Source organism: Cuculus canorus, chromosome Z (genome assembly GCF_017976375.1).
Source record: "Cuculus canorus isolate bCucCan1 chromosome Z, bCucCan1.pri, whole genome shotgun sequence".
Taxonomy (NCBI): domain Eukaryota; kingdom Metazoa; phylum Chordata; class Aves; order Cuculiformes; family Cuculidae; genus Cuculus; species Cuculus canorus.
Window position 1 is genome coordinate 46,295,739 of NC_071441.1, and position 14,005 is coordinate 46,309,743.

At 40.6% G+C, this 14,005-nt stretch overlaps 1 protein-coding gene across 4 annotated transcripts in view; it reads right to left on the bottom strand.

The window, feature by feature from the left end:
• Positions 1-14,005, bottom strand: part of PLPPR1 (phospholipid phosphatase related 1) — a 126,978-nt gene that overhangs the window by 5,771 nt on the left and 107,202 nt on the right. For all 4 annotated transcript variants that reach the window (XM_054054423.1, XM_054054425.1, XM_054054422.1 and 1 more), the window contains exon 5: positions 6,011-6,261. In XM_054054423.1, the coding sequence (XP_053910398.1) occupies positions 6,011-6,261 (251 nt within the window). The remainder of the gene's footprint in view (positions 1-6,010; positions 6,262-14,005) is intronic.

Sequence of the window (14,005 nt, forward strand, 5' to 3'; positions counted from 1 at the left end):
TACAAAGTGACAAAGATCAAGCAAAACAAGCCTAATGGCAAAAAAATTCAATTAAATCCTTTTCAGTATGGAAGAATGGATGCCTGCATGATATCCAAGCTTTGAAAAGCAAAGCAAATGCGTCAAATAAGTTTGCCAGAAATATCTACAGGTGACAAACTGCCTCCCATACATGAAAGAGAATCAGGAAGATACATTTGAAAAATTAATTTGATACCTATTAGCCATCAGCTGGTAAATGAACCTGATTCACATGGTGTAGATCTGATGCAGTAAAGCATAAACACCTGGTCGGGTGGGGAGTGGAAAGATTACAAACCATGCAAGTGTTTCTTCCAGTGCTTTATATGAAAATATACCATTTCATTTGTAAAGAAAAAATATGGTCTCTTGCTGTAAAAATAAGTACAATCACCAGAGCTGAAAAGACTTCCATTCTTAACCCTTTTTCAGCTGTCAGAAATTGAAATATAGTTCTGTTTATCTTCTGGACAAAACACTGTGCAGAAGACCTTTACTGTTCTAGTTGCATCTTTGATAACACCACAGCTGGTATGTCTGGTTGTGCGGTCTGCAGGCCAGAAACCACATCTTTCTCTGGGATCCCTTCATATTTTGGGAAGGGCACTGCTGATCACATGGCCATGGGTGTCACTGAAATCAGAACAGGACTCTCAACTATGATGGAGACCCGAGAGCTGTTCTCCTTTGCTGCTGCTGCAGCAGCCAGGCATACCATGCTGGCTCACACTGCTGGCCACTGGAAAAGACTAGTTGGCTTGACTGGGGTGAAGCTGCCTAGGGATTTTTCTGTGCCTTTGCTGAAGTCTGCAGAGGCTTAGTGCTTCCAACTGTAACTACCAGCACAGCTTGCTTTGCACTCCATGCAAACTCTGGCAAACACGGACAATCATTTTACTGTATTTTAATGCCTGTCCCTTTCTTTATGAGCTGGATATACAGAGCTCACTATGGGCTGGTACACAGTTTTGGAATCAAACCCCAGAAATACATTCATTCTCAAAGTCATTCTGTTCATTGCCTTTCATATATTCCTTTATTTTGCTGTATTATGCATATTTTTACTCTGTATTTCTCCCTGTCCATCTTTCTTTTCCCTTCTGCCTGATCAGGTCATCAAATGTCCTTACAGCTGGTTACTCCTCACAGGCTGCTGTTAAAAATGTTAGCCCTAAACTCATTTCAATACCTAACTCTAGGAGAAGGGAAGGGATGCAGCAACCACTGTTTGAAACGGACAGGCCAGAGAAACTACCCAGGGGAAGGCAGATCTGACTGCCTTTGGGCCTGCAGCCTGGCAAAATCGTACCTTCACCTGCCAAGAAACTGTAGTACTAGACTTCTAACAGCTGAGTTTGCCAGATCTCTACCTGCAGAAGTGAGTCTTCTGCCCTTAAACGTGCTTCGGAGCACATCACTTAAAGGTGAATTTAGTATATGATCTGGAATAATATGGTGTGTATTAGTGAATGGGACTAAGCTACATGGGAGGTACCTGCTTGCTTTGTTTTTCCTACCTAATATCTGAATGCAGCACATGAACTGACAGCAGGCAATTGAGCACTAGGCGGCAATCTTGCTCCAGTTTTTTGCAGATAGGCTGAGCTGCACCTGACTATGGCCAAAATTCACTTTAAGGTTCTTCTTTGGAAACCATAGGAAAAAAATACCATTTAAGTGAAGTGCCACTGACTGAATAATTACCACTCATCCTTTCACGCTATGCATTTCTTCTAGGAGAAATCAATTCAAACGAGCAATAGGGAGCCAGACTGCTTTCCTGTTCCCCACCAAAGCATTACTGAGGTTTACAGCCTCCAGAGGAAAATCATCACCTCTTTAAAGTACCAGTGTGGTCTGACAGCTGCAAACCTTGGCTACAGCCAACAATCCACATGTGCTTGTTTTCTCACAAGCATGAGATGAAGGTGGCTCTTTGAGTTACCCACCTGAGAGAGTTCTCCTTAATAAAGATAGGAAGTATCTAATGTATTTGAAGTATCAGCATCTCAGCAGGAAAATGTAAACTTGTTGTAAGGACATTTTTAGCAGTGAGGATAATTAACCATGTGAACAGATTGCCAAGGGAAATCTGTGAAATCCTTATGAGGAAGGTTTAAACCAAGACAAACTGTTTTTCCAGAAGGTATGCTCCAGTTCATCCATAAATCACACATTGAGCTTATAAATAACTGGGAGAACTTCTCCATTCTAGTCAGACTTCCCAGCTGCTGCAGTTTGAACTTTGTTGTCATGGTCCCCAAAGCTAAGATAATTTTTAACATTCTCACAATCTGTTTACCATTTCCTTTAGAGCACACTTTCAAAGCCTTGTGTGAGAGCCCAAAATCTCAGTGAAAGTCACTTAGATTTGATTTCCCACATGCAGCATATGTTTTTGAAAATTTCCCACAATGCTATTTATAGGATAAATTTATTTACTCATTTCTAAATGTTAAAACCAGTTATTTGATGGGTGGGAGAGGGCACAAGGTAAAGAATATAAAAAGATGTGAAGAAAATAGAATAATTTTTTTAAAAAAATAAACTACATATGATTTAACTACATAGATTATCTATTGAGCTTCCTTGCTGTGCTCTTATCAGTACACTCAAGCAGTGTATTTAGCAATGTGCAATGTGTGATAGTAGCATTTATCCTGTATGTAATACTTCTTCCATGTTTTTCAGACAGACAAAAGCATAGACAGTCAAAGAGGCTGTTTTGTTTGCAAGTTTAAAATACACACACACATATATATATGCAAATACATGCTTATATATATATTCAGAATATATGTTATTTCTATAATGAGAAGGGCAGTGTGGAAGAAGTCTGTCTTATCCTTTCATCAGAAAGTGGAAAGACCTGCAATAGCTTATTCCTTGGAAAGTTCACAATTTCATATCAATACTGGAAATCTGTGTATTTGGCAAACTTTACAGTCAATCTTTTTCTTTACTATAAAGATTTCTACAGTAAGAGAGAATCAGAGCCTTTGACAATGATGCATATTGCACAATATGATGCAGTCTCTTAGGTGCTCAGTGCAGCTGATTGAATTTCATTGATTAGTCTGGTTGGTGTTAATTCAGCAAAGGAAGAAATTGTTGGTGTGGTCACAGTGACCTGGGTTGCGGAAGGCATTTGCTGCAGTGCTCAGCTATTCAGAATTCCCCAGATCTTGGAAGTTTCATGTCCAGGCATATTGTATGACTCTAATCTAGTCAAGAAGTAACACATTCAGGTGTAAATAACAGATGCCAGGTATGATCCAGCGTGATGTGGTGGATTCTTATAGACAGATGGCGGTGACAAGAAACATTACTTGTGGATACTGCTAGGCAAGAGCTTAGCTGAAGAATCCTAAACCCAATACTAAACAGTCGATGTGAGTGATCAGTTATATTTTTCAACCATATAGACCTAGTTGTGTCTGTAAAAAATTCTCCTTGCTTTCAATCCAGAATTAAACTGGAGATCAGTAAGGATATCTACCTTATTTCTAAAAGTCCAAAAGTTTTGCTGGTGAAATACTTTAATTTTCCTGGTTCTGTTAGATGCCCTTGGCATTGACTCTTCCATGACCTTTCTGAGAAGTGCTGAAAATAACAATTGCTTAAAGATGATGTAACTGGGATACCCATATGCAGCATATCATCTGTTTTTTGAACTTTGCCAGAAATTTTAATGAATAAGAAGCATTTTTAGCCTATTATTTTCCATTAGAAAATATACATAGAAGCATGTGTTTCTACCTGCACAGCAGCATGTACTACACACAGTGACTGCCATCTCTTCCTGCCATACTTCTGTGAGACTTCATTAGATGTCATTCTATTTTTGTGTAACTATGGAAGTCAAGGCTGCTAGATGTTTTCTCTTTCCCCTACTTTACGCATCTTTGCCTGCAGAGATCCCAAAAATGATGCTTTGGGTTCTCCTCAGCTTGTTTGGCAGGTTACAAGAAAAAGCCTGATTGATTAAATAGAAAACCTATATCACAAAAAAAAGAAAAGTAAACATAAGATCAAACCAGTCACAGTGAGAGCAATTCACTGTTACTAATGAATAAATCAGTATAGAGACATCTGCAGATGATACTCGAGGTTCAGTGATGGGAGGAGACTCATATCTCAAAAGAAATTCATATGATGAAAGACAATGTCTGTGCTGATTCCATTCTCCTGCATTTTCATGTTCAACTCATTTTATTTATCTTGCACCACGGCTCAAATCTTCAGCTTTATGCAAAATACAGCTATTACTAGTCAAATACCCTGTGTTTTTCGTTCAGCAGCACACTTTACTGTGCATATCAGAATAAGGAAGACATTTCTCAAAAAATTTTGCACAGCACAATTATTAAGCAAAGCTAGATTTGAACACTGCATTCCTTGTGTAATGTTCACGTTAATCCCAGCTGACAGGCAGAGAAAAGACAAGCGACGCCACCTTCAGTGCTAGAGGATGTCTTCAGGCAGAGAACTGGGCTAAAATTGGACTGTAGGCTGAAATGCATTAAGGGAAGACTTTTATAGCCTCGTGGCTCAGAAATAACTCCATGCCCTAGCTGGCCCTTCTGTGCAGAGAGAAGTGGAGACCCATCACAGGTACTCTTGAAAGAGTAGGGCTCAGAAATGCTGAACTACTGGAAACTTGAGCTCAGGAAGAAAAAGCATGAGTCCCCTTCACTGGTAGAAATCAGCCTGTTTGTATAAAACTTGCCTTCTTGGGAAGCAAGGGAGGCTGGGCAGGGAAAGTCCACAAAAAGATGTAACTAATTAAGGGCAGAACCAGGACTGAGCCTGATACTGGAGTTTCCATCTAAGACTTTAACATTATTAAGACAGCTGCTACAATACTGCTGAGTTTATTGGGAACTGTGTTTCACATATGGTTGCTTATTGCTCAGAAGTAATGCATGCAAAATGTTATGGGCTTTCCAAACACTTCCCAACAAATCCTTATCAAAGGAGTTACCAATTTATATCTCTGCCTTTATTCAAGCAACTTTCAGTGCAAACTGATGGATATTGAAACAGCAGTAGGTAGCCTCTTCATTTTATAGTAATAGTGTTGTGTTTTATTAATCTGCCACCAAGATCAGGGTAGTTCAGTAAATACTCTGGCATTAATAAGTTCAAGGCTTTTCACAAATCCTGGTGACTTACAGACAGACTCTGCCACTCATTTCAGTCAAGCTATCACGGGAAAAAAAGACCTACTTATGCCGTTTTGAGATCAGAAATCAGGTTAAGTCCTTGGATCTTAATGGCAAAACCATGAAAATTTTCTACTACATAAGTTTCTTGCGTCAATTTTCAAACATAACAGAAACTTTAGCCAGAGAACACAAAGGACCTGCCCATCTGTTTCACCAGACTTTAAAAAGAGATGATTTTCTTCCTGACAATATAGCTGTATCATCTTGTCAAGATGTCGGGGTCCACTGCTCCATAATAACAGCAAAATTCTAGCCATGACTTTTATTACAACGTTTTTTGACCAGGGAATTCAGGTCCTAAACAAGGACAGCAAAAACCAGCCTAGTTCAGTCTCACACTGAAATGGCACCATTTACATTTTAGAAGTTCAACAACCCATGGCATGTGAACAAAAGAATTAGTAGTGATCCAGGAGCTGTTTAAGCATCAAGTTAATTTTGATGTTCATTAGAAAGGGGCAGGGAGACAAATAGGCTGAATGCAGACACAAGGGCCTCTGAGAAAGCAGCAAAGCCAAGATTAGGATCTCATGCCTTGACATCGCACAGTGCCTCAAAAGCAATAAGCATTTGATTTGGTTATACTAGGATTGGTAAAACAGAGAGAGAAAGGGATCTCCCCCTACAGATAAAGAAGAAAGCCATCCCCAAACCAACCCTCTTTTGTTTCAAAAACCCATTGTAAGAAAATGACCCCATTCAATTGCACATAATTCTGTACGAGTACTTTGTACAAGTCAGCACACATCACTGGCACTCACCGTGGCATATAAAGCTGAGTAAATGCTCAAAGCAGCATGTTTGGATGGAAAAGATCTTCTTGCCTTTTCAATCACCTCCACATCTCCAGTGCAGATGTTGCCATTGTTTATGAACTGGTGGTGGGCCCGACAGTCATTTCCAGTGTAGTTGGGTTTACATACAGTCAGGAAGTAGGGAGTCAAGTTCCCAGTCACAACCTGGCCAGCGTTTACAAATATGTCAGTGGCAAAAAGTCCAAATGCAAACACTCCTGTGAGGAAAGATTAAAAGTAATAATTACCCAAACAAGTTTAAAAAAATTTTGGTACCTGAAAGGAAGAGATATAATGAGAGGTGAGGGAACAAACCCTGCAGAGTCCTGCATTAAAGGCATGATGCAGAAGACCACATGCTTTAACTCTGACAGGTGCTTAACTCAGCAACCCCAGAAGGACTCAAAATCAGACTGAAAACAGTAAGCATGTGCCCAAGCACTTTTGTGATTCAAGCTCTGAACAGAACCATGAACTATATATTTCACTGAAAACTCTGCACCTATACTACATCTATAAAGTTTCCACCATGACAAAAGCTCACAGCCTGCAGACAAGTGTCATGCATCCAAGTGATTTAAAATGTTTACGCATTTTTGCCACATCTGAGCCAAAAAATATAATGGCTTTGAACCTGAAAGAACAGTGTAGTGCTGAGAAACAATACTGCAGTTATCTTAACAGGAACATCTCAGGTCAAGTTCCTTTCAGATTTTGACTATTCACCATCCTGATGTTGAAAAATTAAGATCCTGATCTAGTAATATTTGGCTCATCATGTGGCAAACATCCTAGTGCTTTGCTCTGGAAGACGTTCAGCTCATGCCACTTGGAGCACATACACACAAATGCTATAGCAGAAAGCATTCACTTGAACCCAGCAACATTTCCAGGGTTATGGAGCATTGCTTGCTCAATACTGCAGTTGTCACATCCTCCACTGACTCCTCATGAGTATTACCAATACCTGCTACAGCTGCTATGAACATATATGAGGAACTTCTACTTTCATGTATAGTCTACACAGCAAAGAAGCAGAAGAACAAGCTTTCAGAAATGCTAAACCCAAATGTTCTGAAAGACTAAATTGGCTTCTTTTTCCCCTTTCCCATCACAAAGGTAGATTAAAATGTCACAAAAATTTAGAACAAATAAATATTTACTTTTAGGTGGGAATGTTGAGGGTCTTATTTTTGCTTTCTTCCTCCATTAGCTCTGTAAGTGCATGTCTTTTAAATGGCAAATTAGCTGAGGTTGCTATGTATTTAAATATGACCAAGAGCTGGAGATCCAAGGAAAACATATTAGGAGAGTTGTCATAAAATTTTAAGAGCTGGCACCACCAAGGCTTTAACGACTTCACTGCTTATCTGTGTTGAGTTAAAAAAAGAAAAAGCGAAGACTGCTATAGTCTGAGAAACAAAAAATATCTGCTGCAATAATGCAGCAGAAAATGCTTTACATTAAATTAACAAGAATTAAGGATTGTTCTGCAGATATTGTCACTCATTATGGAGCTAATGGAAAGCAGCAGGGCTACAGTTGACTGAGTTAGGTCCTTCTAAACTTTCAGGGCCCATCTACACACAGGACACTTGTATAGGCAGGAATGTAAAGTAAATCCTACAATTAAAAATGGATTAATTGTAGAATCATCAAGTGGGACTTGCCAGTGCCACTCACAGAGACGGTGTGGCATGACTGGTACAGCTGTGCTGTAATACAAATCCCTCACTGAAGTACTGATGGCAAGATCCCTCTCCATGGGTAGCAGCCTGGAGCAGCTTCAAGAGTGCACAGTGCTTTGTCCTCACAGCACTACCCCGAAGTCAGGAAGGGGCCCTACCATAGAGAAGATGACTTTGGGGACTGAGTTTATTACTATTTGTTATATGAGTTTATTATTATTATTAATTAATTGATGCATGATCATAGATTTAAAAAGCCAGTAGGTGGTAGCCTTCCTCTGGTTCTAGACTGCAGGACTGGCCCCTGTATTTTTACTGGTATGGCAGTCCCCAAATTTATCCTGCAAATTATCTGTGTTTAAAAGGGAAACGGAAAGAGCACTATCACTACTCTTGTATTTCTTTTATCCCTCTGCTAGTATTTTAAACCTGTATTTTTTTCACAGCTGGTACGAACTCCTCATCTACATTAGGCAGTGCACAAGCAAGTTCAAATGAGAAAGGCACTAGAAATCATTTTAGCCAGATGAAACAGTAAGTTATGGCAGGGTTGAATCTTGATTAATATACAACTGTTTGGCCAAATTCTTAATTTTTTTTTGCTTTAAAGTTTCGCTTTAAATCCATCTTTATGATGCGCTGCGCAAATCACAGGAAATGCAGTGAAGATTATTACCTCGACCTCTGGAGATCTTAGAGGACATATAACAGTCATGCAAATACTGCAATCGGGCCCATGGTCTTCATTTCATAAGTACAAGTCAAGAATTGAGGTGTTTCAGAAAAAGCTCATGGGCTTCTCAAAGTTATTCCAGGCAGTGTTTAGGTACAAAGATGCTCCAGTGTTTTTCTCAAAAAAAATTAAGAGGTTTTAACACATGCATTTTCTTAGTATTTGGTAGCACCGAAAGTGCTGCTCTAGATTCAACTGCTGAGGGCTGCAGTATTCTGCAGAGCAGCAGAAAGAGGTTGAAACCTTTATCATGCTCTGACTGTGATGCATATTGATCACTGTAATTCCCTTCTTGCAGTTCTGCCAAACTGTGCCTTATGAAAATCATAGCTATGCACAGCAATGAATTCAGCTAGCAGGAATTTAACCCTTGTAGCCTGATTACACATAATTTACTCTCTGGAGACTTTGACACAGGGTTGGCTGTAATTGATTTAAAGGCTGTAACACCAATGAGCCTGGGTAGTAGTGGAGAGTCCCCTGATGGTTTTTGTACCTCAGGAATCCATCTGTTCAATGGATTTGTTCAATGACCTGCAGCAGCTAAGCTAACTGACCAGAGCATGAGAATGCAGTGACATGATTGCCAGGTTTTTAGAGACAGACAAATTACTGCTGAAAGGCTTCACAGGAAGGGCAACTAGCTCTAGCTCTTCAGGGCCATACAGCTGAAGACTGTGATACAATGGCACAGAGAGAGAATAGGATAACAGGTACCTCTTCCAGACTTTGATGCTCAGATGTAATAGGAAGTGATATCATCCTGCTAAGAAGCAAGCATTTTATCTCATATTCCACCCTAGAAAACCTGAGAGTGAACTTTAGTACAGAACTTGGCATATGCTAAGAAAATCTGTAAACAATGCAAGACACAGGGGCAGAAGACCTACAAGCCTCTACAGTTGGTTACTAGCACAAAGGATGGACAGAGGTTAATTTCGTTTACATAATGTCACTCTTTCTCTTCAACCACACATGTCACAGTCTGGCTGCCCAAAGAGACCTTAAAGAAGCAGCAGAAATTATAGCTGGAAAGGTTTTGACTTTTGACTCTGTTCTGGCTCTCAGGTATGTTTCTGTGTGTCAGAAGCAGCCAGAAAGCAAAGGCTAGAAGGCAAACCAGTAAGCAGACTGTAGTTGGGAGAGAGGCCAATTTAGGCCAGAGACAGAGGGTAGGATATACTGCCTGCTACTCTCTTTAGTTGCCCCAGTGTTCAAGTAGGGGGAACTAAAGATCAGATTAAACATATCTTTATCTTCAATGACAAAGACAGACAAACTAAATGTGCAAATGAAAAAAAGGAATAAACAAGGAAAGTCCTGTTCAAAAATGCAGAGGAGAGACAACATGAACCTTAAATCTTTCCAGCTTCATCTCACCTGAAGTAACACTTGCCTTGGCAGAAGAATCTAAACCTTCAGCAGCTTCAATTTTGAATGCTCCAATTTTAATTTCTCTACTTATACCTCTCCCTAAACTGCTGCTAAGAAGTCCTCCAAGCACAAAGCCCAGAAGAAGAAACCAGATTTTCTCACTCACTGTAACCTCAGTACAAGCCCATCTTCTCCCTGCAATTCAAGCTGAAGCTCTCCCTTCTTTCATCCTGACCCTCTCTAACATCAAGTGACTGCAGATGCTTGTTGAATGCATGGGAACCCTCACTATTACAGATATTTAAAAAGCCACTGATTCGACAAAAATAAAAAATATGAGAAAAACGAAACACCAAAAAACCCCACCAGAACAACCCAGCAAGACCCACCAAGGAGTTGTAAAATAGCAGTTGTAAACACATCCAGAAGACAGAAGTGAGAAGCCAGCGGATGGAAATAAGAATAAGGATTCAGAAGGCTTTATTAGAGAAAAAATATACAACTCTTAAGTAAACTGAAAAAAGAAACAATGCATTGAAGGGCTCACGAGACATCAGAAGCTGTGCTCTTGGGTAACATATTGTAGTGTGTTCTGTCAAGTTCATTTAATTAAGCACTCCTCTCTCCTCCCAGTTCCCAGTCTATTGTCTGAATTTGTCACATTCAACCTAATTCGCTCGGAAAATGTTCATATTACACATGCACACTCACACTTCCCTCACTCATCTCCCACTATTATGTTTTTTTAAAGAAGATTAGAGTTTCATTGGAGGGAGTCTCTAGAAGGACTTATGGCTCTATGGAAATGCTGATCCTCAGCCAGTCCCTGAAGGTTTTGCTTCAGTGGTCCAGTGCATCCAATAAAGCCATACATTTATAGTCCTGTGACTCAGACTCTGCTAAACCACCTTTCATCATTATATCTTAAAGGGTGTTGTTAAAGACATGTAACATTAATCTATTTTACAACTGGAGAGATGGAGGTTGCAGGGAAATTTATTGTCTGTTGCCATGGCATCATGAACAGGCTCAACAGCAAGCTTCTACTGAACACTCATTATCTGATCCCAGGATTCTCCCAGTGAAGATACCAAGAAGCCCACTGCTCTGGGCATCTATTGGCTCTTGTGTCTGCCTGCTTCACCTGTGAGTGTCCTGCCTGGATACTGTTCCCTGAGGGTGTTAAGAAGGAAGACATATGGTCTGAGCATGCGAGAAGAAATTAAGTTCCCGGTGCAAAAGTACTCTCCCCATGGACTCACAGGATTTCTTTCTTACTGCTTCACAACTACCAACTTTTATCTGGACAAAAGTCAGCTCAGAGCCTGTCATAAAAGGGAACAGTAAGGTTTGATTTGTCCCCAACACAACGATCTGTTTATCATGAACCTTACTCAGTGATAAGAAGGGAGATCTATGTTAGTACAAGCTGTTGCAGCAGTTCAGGTTAGAGGCAGCTGAAAGGCAGCTAGTTAATAACAGAATGTACATTGTTTCACAGTGAACTTCAGATCCAAGGCAGACAGAATGATAAGGTCAGGCAAATTATGTCCTGCAGCTGCCTAGGGGATTGACATCAGAGCTCTGGGATATATCTATCCTATTACAATAAGCTCAATGTGTGTATAAATCTTGTAAACCTTTATTTGCTGAACTAAAGCCTTAATTTGCTGAAATAAAGCCCTAATTTCATTATTTAGCTGCCTACTGTGAGGTGTCACCATGCTTTAAATTAAGCTGTCGGCAGAAGCTGATCTGTGCCATTTGTTAACTGCAAATTATGTAGCTCCAAAGTAAAAGTCACTGGTAATAAATTCATGAAGAATATTGCATTTCTAAGTATGTGAACTGCTGAGAGGCTACTTGCACGTTATCAGGGCTTTGCAAGTATACAACTTAATCACACTGTTTAGAAACGTAATGTAATGAAATGCAAGACAATACACATGTTACTCACCCTATAAAACTGAGTCAGGGAGGTCTGAAACCATTATTCTGGGGGCATGATAACAGCTCTATATAAAGAGACTAAATCCTTGACAGAAACCATTCACTCCAGCCTGTCCAGGTCCCTCTGGATGATATCTCGTCCTTCTGGTGTGGCAACTACGCCACTCAGCTTGGTGTCATCTGCAAACTTGCTGAGCATGCCCTCGATCTTGCTGTCAATGTCGTTGATGAAGATATTAAGCAGCACCGGTCCCAGTACAGACCCCTGAGGGACATCACTCATCACAGATGTCCATCTGGACTTTGAGCCATTGGCCACTACTCTTTGAATACGACCATCCAGCCAGTTTCTCATCCACCCTACCTTACCATCCATCCATCAAATCCATATCGCTCCAATTTAGAGAGAAGGATGTTGTGGGGGACCATGTCAAAGGCTTTACAGAAGTCTAGATAGATCACATTTGTCAGTCTACATGTGTCCACTGCTGCGGTTACCCCATCATAGAAGGCCACTAAGTTGGTCATACAGGATTTGCCCTGGAGAAGCCACACTGGCTGCCATTAATCACCTCCATGTCCTCCATGTGCTTTAGCACAGCTTCTGGGAGGATCTGTTCCATGATTTTCCCAGGCACAGAGTTGAGGATGACAGGTTGGCAGTTCCCAAGGTGTCTTTTCTACTCTTTTTAAAAATGGGCACAATGTTGCCCTTCTTCCAGTCACCAGGGACTTCTCCTGACTGCCATGACTTTTCAAATATCATGGAGAGTGGCTTGGCAACCACATCAGCCAATTCTCTCATGACTCTGAGATGCATCTCATCAGGTCCCATAGACTTATATATGTTCAGGTTCCTCACGTGGTTGCGAACCTGATCCTCCTCTACTGTGGGAGGGGGTTTACCCCCTGATCACCATCTTCCTGTCCCATGACCCAGGAGGGGTAAGGAGAGTGGTTGGTTATCAGTGAAAACTGAGGCAAAAAGGTTGTTAAGCACCTCAGCCTTCTCCTCGTCTGTTGATACATGATCCCCATTTCCAAGCATCAGTGGGGGTATGTTACCTTTGACCTTCTTCTTTTGACTGATGTACCTGTAAAAGCCCTTCTTGTTAGTTTTTATTTCCCTTGCCAAGTTCAGCTCCAGCGGCGCCTTGACTTTCCTGATCCCATCCCTACAGAACAAGGCAGCATCTCTATACACGTCCCAGGTTCCCTGTCTCTGCTTGCACTGCCTGTGCAGTTCCCTCTTCTTTTTCAGTTTAACCAGCAGGTCTCAACTCAGCCATGCCGGTCTTTTCCCTTTCCTGCCTGATTTTCTACATATGGGGACTGAGTGGTCTTGCACTTTATGGAAAACTTTCTTAAATATTTTCCAGCTCTGTTCTGCTCCCTTGTCTCGAAGGATCATGTCCCGTGATCCCATGGGGATAAAATGATTCCATGGGGATAAAAGATTCCATGGAGATAAAATTACAAGTATGCTTATCTTTCATGCCACCAAAAGCTAGTCTGGAGTTTCCATTTTTGCTTCTCTTTCTATACTAAATTTAAGTGAATGTTCAATGAAGTATCTATACCTTTCTGTTAGGCTACTATTCTTAAAACCCCATCTCTTGCCAGTAATTCTAGTTACAGAGTCAAGGAGGGACTAAAAGCCTGTTTGTGTTTCTAAAATTTGACAACAGCAATCCTCAAAAGATTTCCATGATGTGCACTGCAGGGTCAGGAAGCAGCATTCACTTTTCCTGACACATTAGCACCTAGACACAGTGGAAAGATTTTTCTCATCCTTTTGAAGATGAGAATACCAACTGTAAGAACTTATAAGGCAATATTCAAAGGAATTCAATTACTACTTTTTGGAGGTACTCGCTGAAGACTCCTGCTTACACAACTGGGCCAAAATGGATTATTAGGTGTGGATATTCCAATGAATTTGTACCAACACTAAACTGATAGCAAACTTCCTTACAACAATCCAGATTGCTTGTTAGGGTATCTTGGAAGACGACCTAGTTAACCAACTCTGTAACTTATGGCCCTCACGTTTAGCAGGAGAAGATGCACACAGGGAAATCCATGTATAAGCAATCTGGTAGTCTTTTCAGAGCCAAGCATCCAGGTAGCCTCTTTTGGAGTATCAGTAGTATAGAGCTAATTTCCCTGATCATCCCGCACTGGCGACAGCTGTGCAATCCATGTCCTGTTTTCAAA